The following is an 18,586-nucleotide window of genomic DNA, read 5'->3' as shown; positions in this document are numbered from 1 at the left end:
GTATGTCCCAGACGCCCCAACATCTTCCTCCAGAGGTCGGGCATCTAAACGAAGCCGTCAGGCGGGCTATGGCGGCCGTGGTTGGGGAGCGACGCGAGCACCCCGAGCCAAAAAACGTCCTGCAGTCTCTTGGCCTGACAAGCCGTGGGATTGGTAACTTTTCTGGAAGTTGCTGAGCCCTGATGCTCTCTCCTCCACAAGCAAAACAAAGGTGCGGTTGCGTAGCGCGTAGCTCGCCCACCTCTGCATGGGCTTGCTTGCTGTGCGCGTAACCGTTGATTGACCGCATGACAAAGCTGAAGCTCGAACTTGATTGGTCGGCAGCAACCGGCGCTTTTTGGAATAACATGGGGGTCTATGAGAGGAAGGCGGAGCTCAGGAATAAATTTTCATATCGCGTTATACTAACTTTATATTATAGTATCGAACTAGACTAACACATTTAAGCTTTGTTAAAAAATGATACATAAATTGAAAACAAACAGAAACTCCGGACAGCAGCTTTAAGGAGCAAGTTAGCTATTTAGCTTTCCTAACACACAATGGAATGAATACGAGACTGCAAACAAGCACAGTTCCTAAAATGTGACACTGAATTACTTCAAATGGTCATTTTAAGACAATGTCTCTAAAGAAACCATCACCTCCCGGAAAACACTAAGGAAGACAAACCTTAGTATGTCTGTTGTAATTGTTGATTATCATCAGTACCTCTTCACTTCATACTGGTGCATGTCTTGACCTACAGAAAAACACACTAATATTGTACATTTTGCAAGTGCTTGGAAGAATGAATGGTTAATCCAATGTAGACAGCCCGACTGACCCTCAGATTCCACATATATATGCAAAAGCTAGTCACAATTTTATTCTATTACTGGTAAGAAAATGCGTAACTAGTCGACCAATAATTCTGTTGTTGGACAACAGTATGATATGAAATGGACTGAAACACAGCCTAATAAGACTACATGTCAACCAGCAGTCCTCTGAGAACCATTTCCAAGCTGCTGCTCTTCATTGCTAAAATACTGATCTTTATAAACACAACACTGCCTGACAAACTCACCAAACACATGACTGGAGAATGGCTGAGCTGTAGATTCAGTGATAATTCCTTGTAAACTGATCACTCAGAGAGAAAATCTGAAGTAACAGAAAGTCCTTATCTCTTGCGCTAATTAACATTTGTCAGCTACCACAGTCAATCACAGACAGAGAGAATCTTTTTTCCTGAAGGGGGTGGACCACAGCAACCAAGCTAAATTTGATTCTGCACTTAAACAGCCTGTTGAAAACGGCGCTGAAACCAGGGCTCATACAGTCATGAAATTAACCCTTTCTGCACTATTGATCTGAAACTTTATCTAATTGTTTGAAATGGGTCACGATGTGGTTGGGAGAGTGTAAACGTTGTTTAATATTACTTCTCAAAAAGATTTCTGAAAGCTGTGGCTTCACCCTGTAGACCTGGTTTTGTCATGGCTAATATGGCTACGTCTTTATATTCCTATTTACTATCCCACATTTTTTGTGTTATTTTGAGGTTTAAATTATTTCTTTCAAAATTTTATTTCAAATAATAATAATAATGATAAAATATGCTTACACTACATTATACAACCATATTATGACAAAATGAAAAGGAAATAGACAATTCAAAAAAGTTCATGTTCATCACTATTAAAGTACACAAAAGATATCTATTATCTACACACAACGTAATCCTCCTTAGGGTCATGGGGAGCTGGAGTCTGTCCCAGCTGATTTAGGATGAAGGCAGGAAACACCCTGGACAGGTCAGCAGTCTGTCACAGGGCTGTGCAGAGACACACAATCACACTCACATTCACACCTACAGACAGTTTAGAATCACTAATTAACCTCAACATGTTTTTGGATTGTGGGAGGAAGCTGGAGAACCTGGAGAAAACCCATACATGTACAGGAGAACATATAGATTCTATTCAGAAAGATCCTGGGAAGGCTGGGACATGAACCTGGGATCTTCTACCTATAAGGCGACGGTGCTAACCACCCAACTGCTCTGCAGCCCCAATAAAAGACAACATAAATCAACCTGTTTGTAGTGGCTGATGCTCAACAGTGAGACTGCAAGAGATAGATAGATTAGTAAAAAAAACAGCAACAAATGAGTAGGAAGATATCTGTTTACATTTTAGCTAAGCTAAAAGACAAGACAGGTTGGGGAACAACCACTTTATAATGACAAGATAATGAATCAACAGGACAGACAGTGCAAACACACAAAACACATTTTAATTATTTTTGTCAAAATTTCAGTTTTTCTGCAAATCTGTGGTGTTTCTGGTCAAAAGTGATTGGTCATAAGAAGAACAGATGAGACTACAATTATTATGTATAAACGTCCACGAGCAGATCCTTGCATGTGTGTCTATACACACAAGAATACAGGGGAACTGGACAGAATTCTAAGCATACAAGAGTCTTTTGATTTATCTGGTATGTGTAGATCTACAAAGCTAAATTATAGGATGAACAATCTTGTTCAGCAGTTTTTAATGCCAGTATATCAGTGTAGACACCTCACTTGTGGACATGGGTGGTTCACCTCAGGACCTGTGATACAAGAGAGGCCGCCTCAACAAGACGAGCTGACAGTGATCATTGAAGTTTGGGAAGAAGTGCATGAAGCACCTGCCACTGATCTGTAACTGAAGTTCAAACATCACAGTGAATGAGTGTCTGGAAACCTTTCTAAGGGCAGCATGCGATGCCAGGACAGGTTATGCTGGAACATGCAGATTTGTACCCAGTTGCTGTGTAGAACCAGGGGAAGCTGGTGCTTCTGTAAATGGATGTGGATCTCCTGTGGCATGGCAAAACATGGTGCAACTTTTTCAACTCATAGACTTTTGGTTGGTTTGTTTATCCCAAGCAATAAATAAATAAATGAATAATAATACATTTTTTTTCCAATGAAGATAAAATTAAATGAATGATAAATCCAGTTGTTTGTCTGTGTATGTAACCCTGCGACAGACTGGCGACCTGTCCTGGGTGTCCCCTGCCTTCGCCCAAGTCAGCTGGGATAGGCTCCAGCGCCCCCCGCGACCCTAATGAGGATAAAGTGGTGTATAGAGGATGGATGGATCTATAAATCCAGTGTAGACATAGTTAATGTGCTAAACGACTGATTTTTAATGGAATATCTCCATAGGGGTACAGAGGAACATTTCCAGCAACCATCACTCCTGTGTTCTAATGCTACATTGTGTTAGCTAATGCTGTTGAAAGGCTCATTGATGATGAGAAAACCCTTGTTCAGTTATGTTAGCACATGGATAAAAATGGGAGTTTTCATGAAAAACATGAAATGATCTGGGTGACCCCAAACTTTTGAACAGTATTTTAATTTTGACCAAGACCACTACAGATGTTATTAAAAAAAATAAAACATTTGTTGCTTTGGCACAAAATAGACTGTGATAAATAACACAATATATTGAATTAGAGTGTTTGCTTCAGTCAAAAATAATCCACACATTTTTTAAAACTCAACAACTTCAAGATCAATAAGGCCTGAGGCCTGCGTTGCATGCAATGATGTAGCTATAGTAGTCTGTTAGTCAGTTTTAAATCTGAACAACAACAGCAACAGCAATAAGAGTGCCCTATAGTTCCACTCTAATGAGCCAATAAATTATTGCAATGTCAGATATGCTACATACATAAGTGACTGCACTGCTGAATCTGTGGCTTGCTTTAGACTTTAGATGCTACAGTTTAACCACAAGCACAAAAACACAGGCATAAAAAGAATAATCAGTCATGTTTCATTTTTGTTCAAGTCAAATTCTGAAGCATCAACCCAGACATGAACAATGAAAAATAAAACTGAGAGACATTTTTCCGTTGGTGAAAAAGTGAAAAAACTTGAAATTGAAAACTGAAAAAATATAGCCTAGCCGCGCTAGACAACCCACGGCAACGAATTTAATTCTCTGCCAGGGTCGACAACAAAAACGACAACAGTCGTTGCGCTCCATTACCACCGACTCTGAATAATCTTTCTGTTAACATGTCTGTAATATACTTTAGCTTCACCCATTGACTGTATAAATAAGGCTTCACCGAACTCCCGCATCCTCTGATTTCCGGCGCTCTAGGAACTACGTCAGCCTATTCGTTGCGCTGATTGGTTGTATACCTACCCAATTGCTGCAGAGTGATTTGAAAGACAACCTTTTAGCCCGCCTCCCTCCCTGTCGAGAGTTCCTAGACCCTTGTGTCTTCAGAGCTGGGTCTAGCACAGCTAGGCTAGAAAAAATAATGAATAGCTGAAAATCGCTGGTGTTACTTTGAACCTGCAGTAAAGTCATTTAATGGAACTGTACCACATAGCTCCTTTTAATATTCTTATAACACTGTGAAATTTTAAAATGACATTGTTTATCATACTGCACCTTTGATAGAATACAATTTTTGTTTGAAAACACATTCAGAATTATGCTTTTCTGGCATGGAATTTGTGAAACTGCTTATGATATTAATTAGCGACACAGAATCTTGCATCGGTCGAACCCGAGTCACCTGTGCTCATCCTCTCTGACCATGGGCTCTCGCATGCCTTGGTATCCTCCCTCTTTCTCTGTAGGGAAAAAAAGAGAGATGTATGAGCATCCTGTCTTCTGCTTGGCATCTCAAGTGATGGATTTAACCATTCGTGAGTACCTTTCTCATCCCCCCAGTGCACATTTTATTTTTTCTCTTACTACCGAATGCGGACCTCAGATATTTTGTCATCTCTGACATCATTTGGTTTGGTTGTACGTTGCTTTAGTTTTTCTTCCTTTAAGTGAGATTGTTTTTTGTCCCGCCCAGCCTCCTGTCCATTGTTTGTCTGTGACTTGAATGCATTTTTACTTTGCTTGTATGTAAATCCTGTTGAATGTTTTAGACCGTGGTACAAACAGGACGTCCACATCCAGCAGTTGTTTAAAGGATATCTTCTTCAGTTGTCTGTCCTTTGAAAGAAACATTTGTCATTGTGAGCATGTGTCTGTCTTTCAATGAAACCGCCATTAAATGCCGATACAGACCGCATATATGATAACCTTTTTTTTTTCCGTGTTTTCCTATGCTGGACTGTAGGTTTAAACAAGAATGCTTTGTGTTTTCTGACCTGTTTTTCTTCCCTCTTCTAAAATCTCATATATTACAAAATACACCTAAACAAGAAAATTTGGCTCAAAATCTGCTAGAGTCAGTCTAAGAGTGTGCTTCATTTATGAATGAAGTCTTTCACATTCTTATAGTCCCTGCACTGAATAGTAATGCCTTCTTTCTCACCCTCTACCTGACACTCTCCCATCTCTCACCACCTTCTCTCCAACCTTGCAACCTGTTTCTTGTCTGGATGCTTAACTCTTGTTTAGTGGAGAATTCTCAGAAAACACCGAATCCAGGTGATGTTGAACTGTATGCCTAACCTCTGGTGTTAGCCCATTTCTGACCAGAATGCATCCTTAAACTACATCAGCATAGACCACATCGTACAGATCAACAAGGTCGTAGAAACTTCACAGGACATTTTTCAGGAACATTGTGACAACATTAGTGGACCCAAAGTTAGCAGGACCCTCAGAAACACAGCAGCCACATTAATGATTGAGCCTGTCTCAGGTGAGATAGAACAAAAGGAACTCTGGACAGCTAGTCCATTACCAGGCTAACACAGAGAGTCAGCGATCCATACACACATATTACACATGGGATATTATATTGTATGTATTATTATATTAAACATTTTTGGAATATCATATTCCATTTATGCAAATATATTCCCCTAAATACAAAGCCCTGTACTTTTAAAGGATACGCTACTGCTTAAAAGTTTGGGGTCACTTAGAAATGCCCGTCTTTTTGAAAGAAAGCATTTTTTTCAGTGAAGATAATCAGAAATCCAGTGTAGACATATTTAATGTGGTAAATGACTATTGTAGCTGGAAACAGCTGATTTTTAATGGAATATCTCCATAGGGGTACAGAGGAACATTTCCAGCAACCATCACTCCTGTGTTCTAATGCTACATTGTGTCAGCTAATGGTGTTGAAAGGTTCATTGATGGTTAGAAAACCCTTGTGCAGTTATGTTAGCACATGGATAAAAGTGTGAGTTTTCATGGAAAACATGGAATTGTCTGGGTGACCCCAAACTTTTGAATGGTCGTGTAGCTATATGGAGTATGAAGTTCTTGACTTGAGGCATGAAGTTGTTTCAGATGGATCAGTTCAACTCAATTTTCAATTCAACTGTATTCATATAGTGACAATTACAATTTACCCAAACTTTTGAATGGTAGTATGATTTTAAATATTTTGTGTATTTCATTAAAATAACTTCATTCAATGTCTGATTCAAAAATTCATTAAAAAAAATCACACTAGACCTTGTAAAGAAGCAACAGTTCTCTGCTCCTCAATGCAACTGAGAATCCACATTCTGTTAATATCCAGCTGAACTACAGATTGAGTTTACACAGAGCAGAGAAGAATCCAATAGATCAAACAAACTGGAGAGACTCGGATACAAATTAAACACATTCGATCAATAAAATAAATGCACAGGTCAAAAGTGGTACAGAGTTCAGCAAGTTTTCAGCAAACTTTTGAAAGTGCTGAAAAATACATTTAGCATGGTGAAATATTTAGAAAAATATAATAGACAACTTGAACTAATAGACAGACTTAGCTTTTTATACACTGTTTTTGTCATTGTAACTGTCTTATATTACTAGACGGATGTGTGTGAGTTCTCTCTATTCCTAGCTGTTTGTTCTGCTGTTTCCTTAGAGGTGCAGGACTTATTTTTGGCTTATACTGAAGTATACCAAAGTATACCGAAGATAGTAAAAATGTGACAAGACCAAAAACGCCTAGAAACTGCCTCTTGAAGCAGCAAAGAAGCTCCATTCTGTATAATCCTTCAACCATGTTAGCGTGACTTAAATTCCAGCAGGCGGTCACCCATCATCCTGCTGTGTCATCAGCCCCTATACAGCAGCATAGGCTGACTCTGTGTGAGGAATGCTGCTGAGAGTACCATTAACCATTACACACTTCGGTCATTTTAAAACACATGCTTTAGCTTTATTTCTATATTCAAACCACTGAACTCTCTTGAATTGGTGCACTGGTTGAAAGATTTCAACTATATGTGTATTTATACAGTAACTGAAAACTTAAGCTATTAATAGAAATGTGTGGCATGTGAGACATGGCTTTTAGATGTATTTTCTCCACTTTAAGTTCAGATTTTGTTTTGTTTTTCTTTAAAAGACACATATACAAAACTACAAATGCACTCAGAGTGCAGCGCTCGGCTAAGGCTGCTCAGTCGTATGATTTCCGACGGATAAGTGGATTTATAGTCGGATCACAATCGTGATCATCAGCAGGCAGTTGATGAAGTGTTCACTTGTAGTCATCCAAAGTAGTTTAAATAAGTCCACTGGACTTTAACAAAGTTCCTTGAAGACATTTCACCTCTCATCCAAGAGGCTTCTTCAATTCAGTTCAGAATTGAAGAAGCCTCTTGGATGAGAGGTGAAACGTCTTCAAGGAGCTTTGTTACAGTCCAGTGGATTTATTTAAACTACTTTGGATAACCATGACCTGGATGAATGAGAACCTACACAGACACTTGTAGTCATAGTTACAGTGATGACGTCCTGCTGTCTCGCTATGATACAGAAATCTTTAACAAATCCATGGATCCAGACTATAAGCTGCATCACTGCCAAAATCTAATCTCTTGGTCCTTGTGTCATTTCTGACCTTGTCTTAAAATTTCATCCAAATCCGTCAATCTGTTTTTGAGTAATGTTGCGAACACACAAACAGACAGACAGACAAACCAACGCCAATCATCCCATAACTCTGCTGCATTCCTTGGCAGAATAATTATTGTTTTAGAAAAACTTCCTATTCTGTCCTCTAAGTGCAGCTCATTCAACATCTCAGCACTGGGCTCAGACAAAGTTGAAAAAAACAGAACTTTTACCAAAACAAATTTTGTAAAATAGAAACAACATCTTTATGTCGAAGTTTTCAGAGTTAAGTCAACTTTCCAGTCCTGCCAGGAGCATACTGCATTCCGTATGGCTGCTGTGTTGGATGAGGAGTGAACACCGTAACAGGCTTCATTCTATGCTTGACAGCATGCAGACTTGTGTATTGGTGTTAAAGGGTTGTGTAGGGTTCAGTGTGTCATGGAGAGGGTTTTATACACAGCTGAGATGTTAGAATTAGACCATTGCCTTAATGCTTCATTGCTTCTAACAGAAACACAAAACTGTACAATTGTAATTGCAAATCTCAAACTGATTCATTACCCAAAAGTGAATAGATTGTAAGTACTGAATTTATGTACTTCATCCACTGGAACTCACCCTCTGACTTCACCCTAGTGACAGGACAACAAGATGTGAAGCTTCCCATTTGGACATTTTTTTGCTACAATGTTCTCTAGGGCTAAGTTGAGGTTTCTTGTTGCTCTGTAAAACTTATTGTATATTTATGTACAAGATAGGTTTAATGACCATCCAGACAAAATGATCCAACCTATAAGCAACAGAATTTTTACTTTTAAACCCAAACCAGCCAATTTGTCTGTGCCCAACTTCACTATTCTGTGTTAAGTGATTAAGTACAACTCGGTGACCTGATATACAAGAATAATGGATGAAGTGTACTCATAATGTTTTATGCCTTAGTGTTTTTAGCTTAGATTCAAAGAAAAAGAAAATTCATTCACATTAAAAACGATCAGTCTGTTGAAACCCTGTTTATTTGATGCTACTTGGCATCTGACAACTGACAACAAATAAGTCCATCTTCTGGCAATGGTATAACTTTAGTCCTTTCCCTGAACATGCAAAGGGTATAAACTGAAAATTCCTTTAAAGAAACTCTTTACAAAACCAGTAAAACACACACCCCGAGGTGCCTTGTGATGTCTGGCATCAACCTGTTAGCTGTTCTAGCACTCGGCTGAGAGCCCAGCACTAGTTCAATTCATGGTCTGTACTGGAAACACCCCACACGCCCTGCCTTTTCAGAGACTCTCTGGACCAGTTGACCAGCTATAATGACTTGGCAATCGTCAAAGTAGCTCAGGTTTTGACACCTGCCCATTTCTCCCACATCCAAGAGGCTGACTGTCAGAAACCAACTGGCTACTTACTGTATGCTATATCCTAGACTTTGACATGCATCGTTGTCACAAGATAATCAATGTTACTCTTATCATCTGAGTGGTCAGAAGGTTCCGGCTTACATGACCATGTCACTGCATGATGAGTGTTCAGTGTACATGCTGCATACATGGCTCATCATGCCCATGTTTTCTCTGGATGACATTATCACTGTACCGTCACAGTGGTAGAGACGTGACTCATTATCTACATTCCACAAGTCACTGCTCCATATAGCCTCCCAACACCGCTTTCATAGTGTTATTATAAAAACTGCTTTATCAATAGGTTGATACTACAGGTACGGACCCGTACCCCTAGCATCTGTACTAGAGGTACGGACCCGTTAAGGTCACTGAAGAGCTGGCGCCGGTTAACTACTATTTGCTGCACATTACAGGCAGTTTATATGAATGACTTCGACGGCGAACATTGTATAATTTAACCAAAAATACACCGTCTCCTCTCACACTTTAGACATTACAGTTTTTACGCTTTTCGACGCCGTGTATAAATTGTTTGAAGTCCAGTTCCTATTAAGTAGTTTACCGCGTTCAGTGGTGGAAGCGGCTGACGAACTCCATTGCAAATGTTCCCATTTAATTTCGGACGCTAATTTACAAGATAAAGTTAAGGATGTCGCATATGAAACAAACACTCCTGAATGGTGAGGAGCAGCTCTTTAATTCGGCATGAATTTAAAAAAAAACCCACAAACTCGATTTACTGTGATATTGTGAGATTTGTTTGTGGTTATGTAACTTAGCCATTCAACAGAGTCCGCTAACATTAAAGTGACTGTGACAGTGACTGTGTTGACAGACGTAGAAAATACGTCAGGGTTTTGTTTAGGTTGTTACTATGTAATAGTCTGTCGCTACTTTTGAAGGTAAAAAAATACTTGTAGTTTGCTGGCTGTTAGTTCCGCCATTTGTTTTGTTTGCTGTTTGTGCTTTATTAGAACAGGGTCGTGAATAAAAAGTTTTGCTATTTTTAATAGTAGTGCTGATTTCAACCCCCAAATCGCTGTCCGTGAAAAAGTCAGATAATGATATTTATAAGACATTATGCATGATAGAAAAGAGAACAGCAGATGACTGACATGACAGGCTCGGCACGCAGATTCACCTCGAATCACGGAAGCGCCTTCATCACTCGGATTACCAAGCCGGCTCATTAATATTTATGTCGTCGGATTACCAGCCAATCACAAAGCGCGTTCATCAGCCGACTCATTAATATTCATGTACGTCTCATTAATATTTATGATAAGGGAAAGTGCCGTATCCGTAGGCCACAGGCTACGGGTACGGGTCCGTATCTGTAGACCCTACCTTATCAATATGTAGTTAACCCTGGAACTGCATTGTAAAAAGGCCTAGATTAAACATGTAATGTGTGTAATGTTCCACATGTAAAAGAAGCATCATTATATTAAGAATTCACTGTGGCAAACTTGATTTAGTGTTTAGTCCAAAAATAATACCCAGCCCTAATTATAGCAAGATAACATTTTATGTTTGTACTTTTATTACGACTATGAGATATTTTCATTAATTCAGAATGAGGACAAAGGATCATTTTTGAGGCAACAGCTAAATCCAAAATTTGTAAATGACTTAATCTTTTAGCTCTGGTGTTTGTAAATAGGCAGAAAAACGTGTGATGGTTATTTTTGTACAATTTAAATACTGTATGATATGATATATGCCAGAGCAGAGTTGTTTTTTATCCATTTTTGGTTGCATGCACAGAATATCAGCCTCTGTTTAAGAAACTGATCAGACTCAAGGACTGCCTTCTCTAATTTTTGACCTTTGTGCTCCAGAGAACGTAGGGCGGTTAGTCACCCCTGCCAAAAAACTGGAGGACACCATCCGTCTGGCCGAACTCGTGATTGAGGTACTACAGCAAAATGAGGAACACCACGCTGAGGTCAGTTTGCCAACATCTGTGCATTCATCTCCACTCACACCGGTACTTCAATGGCAGTTCGTCTAGTAGAAGGAGCAGTCACTGTTCATGACATGCCAGCAATAATGAGATCTGAAAAGTTGAGCTAATTAACCCTTAGATGCTCCAGTGATTAGACCCTACACACTTTAATAAGAGGGTCAAAAATGACTCGCATAAAAATCAGTGCGTATTTATGCCACTTTGGTCATTTTGGTTAGGAATAATAATTTGTCTTATTGGTTTTTATATATTTTTTTTTTGTCCACATAAGAATGATTTCATATTTGAAATATGTTTATTTTTCAATTTAGAACAGATTTTGAACATTTTGATAATTGAAAAAGAAAACTATTACTCAGAGCATCAGTAGAAGAATGCCAAAGTCCATTCTGTAGACATATTTCCACTCTTTTCCTCCAGCTCTTGCTGCTCTCCGTCCCTTCAAGTTTGTGCACTTAATCACTTCTTGTATGATATTATCAGTGATAAAGAGCTTGGGGTATCATACAAATAGTATTAAAGCAGCTTAAAAATTTAAATGGAATGATACAAAGATGTTTTTTGATAAATAGCTGGAAAATGAAATGATAAAAACTTTTCGTTACAAAGATATTGCATTACAGCAGCCTCACCAGGTCATTTCTGACCCACGTATGCATCTAAGGGTTAAAACTAATAAGCAGCATGGCTTGTTCTTGTATCAGCTCTTTTAGCTACTGATATCATGAGCATCATCACAGCACAACTTTACCTAGATTCATCTACTTCTGCACAATCCTGTCAGCTGTCTGTGGTTATCAAAGGATCATGTTAAAGTAATAATGTCTTACATTGTCAAATTAGAGTTCAGTTTCTTAAGGCCTATGATAACTACATTAATATAAATAAAAGTTTTAACAAATAGCCATATTGTCAGAGCGCCAGAAGTGCTAATCAGTGAGCAGGCAAACTCTTGTACATTTGCAGAAACTATTATTAATTTGAGTGGGTTTTAGACATACAGCGTACAGCAGAAGTGAGTACACGCATGTGCAATATCACTTAAATGTCAAATGATTCAAAATTATGTCAACATTGTTCACATTCATTTTGATGGCAGATTCAATTCCACTCCTTGACATGGAGGATACCAGAGTTGCACACATTCTGAAAGGATGCTCTGCCTTCTTCTTCAATTCTACAATTCTACAGTTTCATTTAGCAGACGCTTTTGTCCAAAGCGACGTAGAACACAAGCAGGAATTCAGACATAAGTCTTCAGAGACTAGTTTTTCAGCAACTTTTTCTGGTGTATTTCCTGGTGTATATCATTTGTATTACAAGATATCAGCCACAGTGTTTGTTTTTTGTTCAGACTATAACATCTTGACTTCACAAATCCCATTTATGCAGGCTCTTTATTAATATGCGTACCATTTCGCCAATACAATTTTTAAAATGATCAAAATATGCAGAGTTAACTCAAAATGAATGTCAAAGTGATACATTAAACCAGCGATGCCGCATTAGTCTTGACTGAGGCCACTATTGCAAGTGGTGAACACAAATTCGCTCACCATTGGCCTCCTGCTGAGAATCATTACAGGAGGTCAGACACAAGATATACACACTAAGTGTCGGCGAGTTTATAGTCCCATTTGTCATTCAGGTTTATCCCTATATCACAGTGGCACAGCTTCTCTGTCTATCTGGTAAATGCTAAGCTGCAAAGATACTGAAAGATAACAAAAGCTGTGAAGGCCAAAGAAACAGGTTCACTAATGAAGGAAATGGTCATTTTAAAGGTTTGCTGTGATTTAAAGTGTACATCTTTATCTATGAAATCTTCCTGCCTTTTTCCTTTGAATGCTGTGACATTATCCCACTTTACTTTTGTCACTTCACTACTGAACTAAAACAAATTGACTTACTCGCTCTCTGCTTTTTATTTCAATGATTTATTTGGTTTGCGGGGGAATTGTTTGAACAGAGAAAAGAGGTATGTGAATGTCTTAGTGCCATCTGCCCCATCCCCTACCTTTCCCCTACTATAAGTCCTGTGCATGCCTTTACTGACACTTCTGTTGTTGTAGAAGATCATTAATGTTTCCTTTTTAAACAATGACCTCAACTCCTTTCAGCTTCTGGTCACTGCTAAGCAAGTGCTTGTGGCAGCACTTGTTAGCTTCAAAGCTAACAACATTTTTACCTTTTGTGATGAGGAGCAGAGACAAGCACTGAAGAAGTGTGTTTTGTTTGTCAAACTGATTAACGTATGCTCTGAGAAAGCAAAGTGCAGAGTTATGACTTTTGATACTGAATGTGTAACTTTTTTGTTGCAACTCTGTGCCTTGTGTTCTAGGAGTCTATTCCAAATCACACGTAATAAGCTAACCGGTTTCCTGTGTTTAGTCATGTATCAGTTATTCTACCAGTCCAGTGAGTAGTCTCCTGTTCTCAAGAAAAGCCATTCTCTCCATTGGATCCTTCAATATGCACAATGGAAAAAAAAAATGTGAGGCATGCTTTGTGTGATAAAAGGTAACATGATAACTCCCCTTTCATGTCAGTGAAATTCATTACGCTCTTTCTCCATGTATGTGAGCACACTGGGGAACAAGCCTAACCAGTGTTAGACTCCAACCTAAATGTTATTATAATTATGCACTAAATTCACAATGTGACAAACATTCAGAACATGATTAGAACAACTCGGTGTAATGAGCTTTGATTAAGTGGCTCTAATGCTGGTTTTTGCTCATATTAACTAGCCCTATTCTGTGCCTCTCATTTATTCACCAGTTTTGACTTTCATTCCAATGACGACATTCCGCTTACGGAAATTACCCACCAGTCTGTCAAAAATGAGAAATAAAACTTCCAAAGCACCGCCAGTATTTTATAGGAGAGTGTTTCAAAAGAGTGTATTCCAGACTTGTTTCAAAATATTTGGTGTGGTATAAAAAATATCCCGACACATGTTTAAAATTGACTTACATTTTATTTAAATTTTGGCCTATTTTTACAAGTCGGAAATACTTGAATGATGATTACATGAGTGGCACTAACTGGAAGTACCATATTCCCAACTGTCCACACTAAATATCCACTGCTTCCATGGCAAATGCATGAGCCCCCTCCCAACCACCACCACCATGTAAGCCAGTGGGTACATTCACATTACAGTGTTGAAAACTTAATGTGAATGAGCAAACACCATGGATCCTCAGGGGTCCCTCTTAAGAGGCCCAGCAAGAGTGGGGGTACATGGAGAAAACTGTTTTTGATGTGCATGAGAGTTGCCCAGTCCCTAACAGACACTCCACTGCATCTGCTGGATGGGGAGATATAAGTGTAGCACAGCTCGCTAGCTCCTTTCTTCTGATTGACTCACTGAAGGATCTGCGGGTGAGTGTTTAAGTAGCTCCCCGCCATGCTTGTCAAGGAGCTGCTGCTGTTTCCTCTGTGGGCCAACAGAAAAGCGTGTGATTTTTCCGTGCCCAAGCACTGTTGTTTCTGCTTTGAGTTGTGATGAATCCTTCCCCAGAGATCAGGCAGTGAAGTCATTGAGGGAACAACTCGATCTCATATGGTGAAAAATAAGAGAAGTAGAGCATTACAAGACATCAGTTATATTACATGTTTAACTTTTCTGGTAAATGTGATTCAAGTTGTTAACTATAAGTTCTCAAAGATGTTTCCACTGAGGAGCACTCATACGGTATGTTCCCTTTCTCTGTCTAATTTACCTTACTTCTTTTACTGTCACTTCTTGATTTTCTTCCACTCTCTGGATTATGTCTCTGTTCTCTCTCTGTCTTCCCTTTTCTCTATCTGAAGGCCTTTGCATGGTGGTCAGACCTGATGGTGGAGCATGCTGAAACCTTCCTGTGTCTCTACTCAGCCGACATGGATGCAGCTCTTGAAGTCCAGCCGCCTGACAGCTGGGACAGTTTTCCTCTCTTCCAGCTGCTCAACGACTTCCTGAGGATGGACTGTGAGTGAGGAGCTATTAATAGAAAATATGTTCACAATTCAGCACTGAGACTTAAGTAGCTGAATGTGCCTGTTGAAGTGATCACACTGAAGATTTAGGTCTGATGAAGGTTCAAATCCACTGGAAAGTCCTGTTCCCCAGGTTAATATGAAGAGCGACATCATCTCAAAGTACACATCATCATATAAACAAAAGGACAAACAAATCTATAATAATAATAATAATAATACATTTGTAAAGCGCTCTTCAAAACATTCAAAGACACTTTACATAGTTACACTATAAAATCAGCAAACATTAAAATAGAGGAACATCATAAAACAAGTCATAAAACACATCATAAAAACAAATTTATATTATGTATTAAAAACAGTTCTGAATAGGTGGACCTCGGTGAGTGATCTGAAAGTGGTCAGCTGTCACAAATGTGTTGGGGTAGGGAGCTCCAGAGTGGGGGAGATATGGAGAAGGCTCGGTCTCCCCAGGTTCAGTGCTTGGTTCTGAGCGGTGGGGAGAGAGAGAAGGTTTGCATCAGAGGAACAGAGACTGCAGGAGGGAGTGTGGTGGTGGAGCAGGTCTCTGAGGTATGGGCGGGCTTGGTTTTGATGTGTCACAAGGAGGATTTTGAACTGGATGCATTGTGGGACAGGGAGCCAGCGGAGTTTTGGAGGACAAGGGTGATGTGTTCACGGGAGCAGGAGTGGGTGAGGAGGCGGGTAGCAGAGTTCTGGATATACTGAAGTTTATGGAGGACTTCTGAAGATGAACCATAGAGAATGCTGTTGCAGTAGTCAATTCAGGATGTGATAAATGCATGGATGAGCATTTCAGCAGCAGGGAAGGAGAGTGAGTTGCAGAGCCGGGCGATGTTTTTGAGGTGGTCCAGGTGATCTGGTTGATGTGTTGTTTGGAAGTGAGGTTGCTGTCAAGAATGAGTCCCAGCTTACCAATGTGAGGTGATGGGGATAGAGTGGAGTTGTCAATGGTCAGGGTGAAGTTGTTAATGTTTTTGTGAGGGATTTGGCGCTGGTGATTTGTCATAGTAGTTGTAGAAAGTTATTTTGCATCCATGTTTTTATTTCACTGAGGCAGTTGGTCAGGGCGGAGCAGGTCGTTGGGGTGATGGATTTGGTTGAGATGTAGATCTGTAGGTCATCGCGTAGCAGTGGACGTAGAGACCATGTTTGCATAAGATATTACCAAGAGGGAGGATGTTGAGGATGAACAGGAGGAGGCCGAGCACCGAAGCCTGGGGGACACCTTGCAGCAGAGGAGCGACAGAGCAGGTGCAGTTGTTACTGCTGATGTGTTGTTGCCTGTTTGAGAGTCATGACCTGAACCAGGAGAGAGCAGCACTGGTGATATTGAGGAGTGATTCCAGGTGGGAGAGGAGGATGGAGTGGTTGATGGTGTCGAGGGCTGCAGTGAGATCGAGCATGATGACGTCACTATAGCAGATGACAATATCTGCATTATTTCTAACAATAAAAGTTCCAACAAATTTGATCTGAAATTAAGTATTTTTGCCTTTCTTGATTGTAACTGCTAAGCTTTCGGTGTGTATTTAATGCATTTTTTTAGGAAGTCACAAATTCTATTTGTTTTCCAGATTCTATGTTTCAGCTGATTCAGTTATGAAAAAATCTGATACTACATTACAGTAGTCTCAACTTTAAGTCGAGTAATTTTAGAAAGAACAGTAAAAAAAACAACAACTGTAGAGTCTTTTTGACACAAAGTGCCAAAAGCTTAATAGTTGAAAAATCATTAGACAAATAAACACGAAGTCAATAAATACAACATTCATGTTTACCTTTTTGAGGAGATTTCTAGCAGAGACCTTGTATCTTCAGTATATTTGTATAGTTACATGCTTTTTCAAGGATTATAATGGTAATCCATCCAATCCTGCTGCTTTGCTTACTTTGTCGATAAAGTAGAAGTTTTACTTTGTCTGTTTGTACTGTTTGGTCGTTTGACAGTTGTTCCAACATTAAATTTTGACAAAAAGGTATCACAATTTCCTAATGTTTCATTTATTTCAGATTCATAAACTGTGGGATAGAAGTATTTAAATACTTTCATTTCCTTAAACTTCTTGATCCACATTAGGGTTGCAGGGGGCTGGAGTCTATCGCTGACTCAGTGTGAGGCAGGGCACAGCTTGACAGGTCACCAGGCTATCAGGGCTACACTTCGAGACAAACAATCCCACTCACACTCAAGACAAGCTGGACTCAGCAATTAACTTCAACATGTTTTTGGACTGTTGGAGGAAGCCGGAGTACCCGGAGAAAACCCACACATGCACAGAGAGAACATGCAAACTCCATGCAGAAAGGTGGGAACGTGAACCGGTGATCTTCTTGCTGCAAGGTGAAGGTGCTAACCACCCATCCACTGTGCAGCCTTACTCCTTAAACAATTTTTTAAAAATTAAAATAAAAAATGAATAAACAGATATATGTGATGTAAACAGTGTTTAACATTTACTTGACCTAGCTCTCTTACATTGATCAGCACAAAAATAAGGACTATTTCTAATACAGCTGTACAACCACTGTTGACCCTGAAACATCCCTCAAATGTCTCTAAAATCACTCCTATCAACATGAGATGTGCTTTTGGCCTGGAGCTGTGTGACTGTGATCAGAGCCAGGAGTGTCTGACTGAAGATAATGGTTAGGTCTTGATGCTGGTTGCTGCAGGCCAGCCATCTCATTAATGAACTGCATGCACTTGCCTGGAGGAACACTGTGGAGCTGTCTATGGTCCTGTAAAGGATACACTTCATTGCTCACAATTCAAACTCAATCTGCAGGGTGCTAATTGTCCCTGGGGAATGCTTCCCCTTTTCAGTTTGTCAGTTGGGAGTCAAGGAGAAGGCAGAGTGTGGTTCACTTATTCAGTTGATCAGAAATGACTGCAAATAGCTTGTTATGCTCACTTGTTAGTGTCATCAAATTGCCCTCCTTCTCATTTGCTGCTTGGTGTCAATTGTGTGAAAACGGTAACTGAATTTCATAGTCATGGATGCAGTTACACTAGCTAGCAGGAAAAAGTAAATTGCAGAGTTCTAAGAATAATACAGTGACTAATGCAAGCAGACCCCCACAGACTGTGTAATTTATTTGTGTACTACACAATTATTCATTCATTTATTTGCTATTCATTCAGCTGGAACCCTTCATGCATTCATTCAGCCCTCACATAAGATTCCCATTGCCCACACAGTGTAAAAGGCATACTTTATTAAAAGTGCACCATCACAGGGACATCTTCCACAGAAGGTCATCTGCTCTGTTGCCCCACAGCGGTGCACTTATGTAGCAGTAAATAGCCGTAGCACTAGACAGGCGCCAAAGTCGGGCTGCCATTCGAGGAGTTAATGAGGTCTAAAGCAGTGGTAGCTGGG

The 18,586-nt window shown here is 39.7% G+C and overlaps 1 protein-coding gene across 2 annotated transcripts in view; it reads left to right on the top strand.

Annotated features, from left to right (window-relative positions):
• The window catches only part of cadpsa (Ca2+-dependent activator protein for secretion a), a 224,584-nt gene that overhangs the window by 136,224 nt on the left and 69,774 nt on the right, over nucleotides 1-18,586 (top strand). Inside the window, exons 17-19 of one of the 2 annotated variants that reach the window (XM_051947996.1) lie at nucleotides 4,640-4,708; nucleotides 11,068-11,174; nucleotides 15,015-15,171. In XM_051947996.1, coding sequence (XP_051803956.1) covers nucleotides 4,640-4,708; nucleotides 11,068-11,174; nucleotides 15,015-15,171 — 333 coding nt within the window. The remainder of the gene's footprint in view (nucleotides 1-4,639; nucleotides 4,709-11,067; nucleotides 11,175-15,014; nucleotides 15,172-18,586) is intronic. The other variant, XM_051947997.1, reaches the window with a different exon arrangement.

This window comes from Acanthochromis polyacanthus, chromosome 5 (genome assembly GCF_021347895.1).
Source record: "Acanthochromis polyacanthus isolate Apoly-LR-REF ecotype Palm Island chromosome 5, KAUST_Apoly_ChrSc, whole genome shotgun sequence".
NCBI lineage: Eukaryota > Metazoa > Chordata > Actinopteri > Pomacentridae > Acanthochromis > Acanthochromis polyacanthus.
This window is presented reverse-complemented; position numbering and strand designations above follow the sequence as displayed.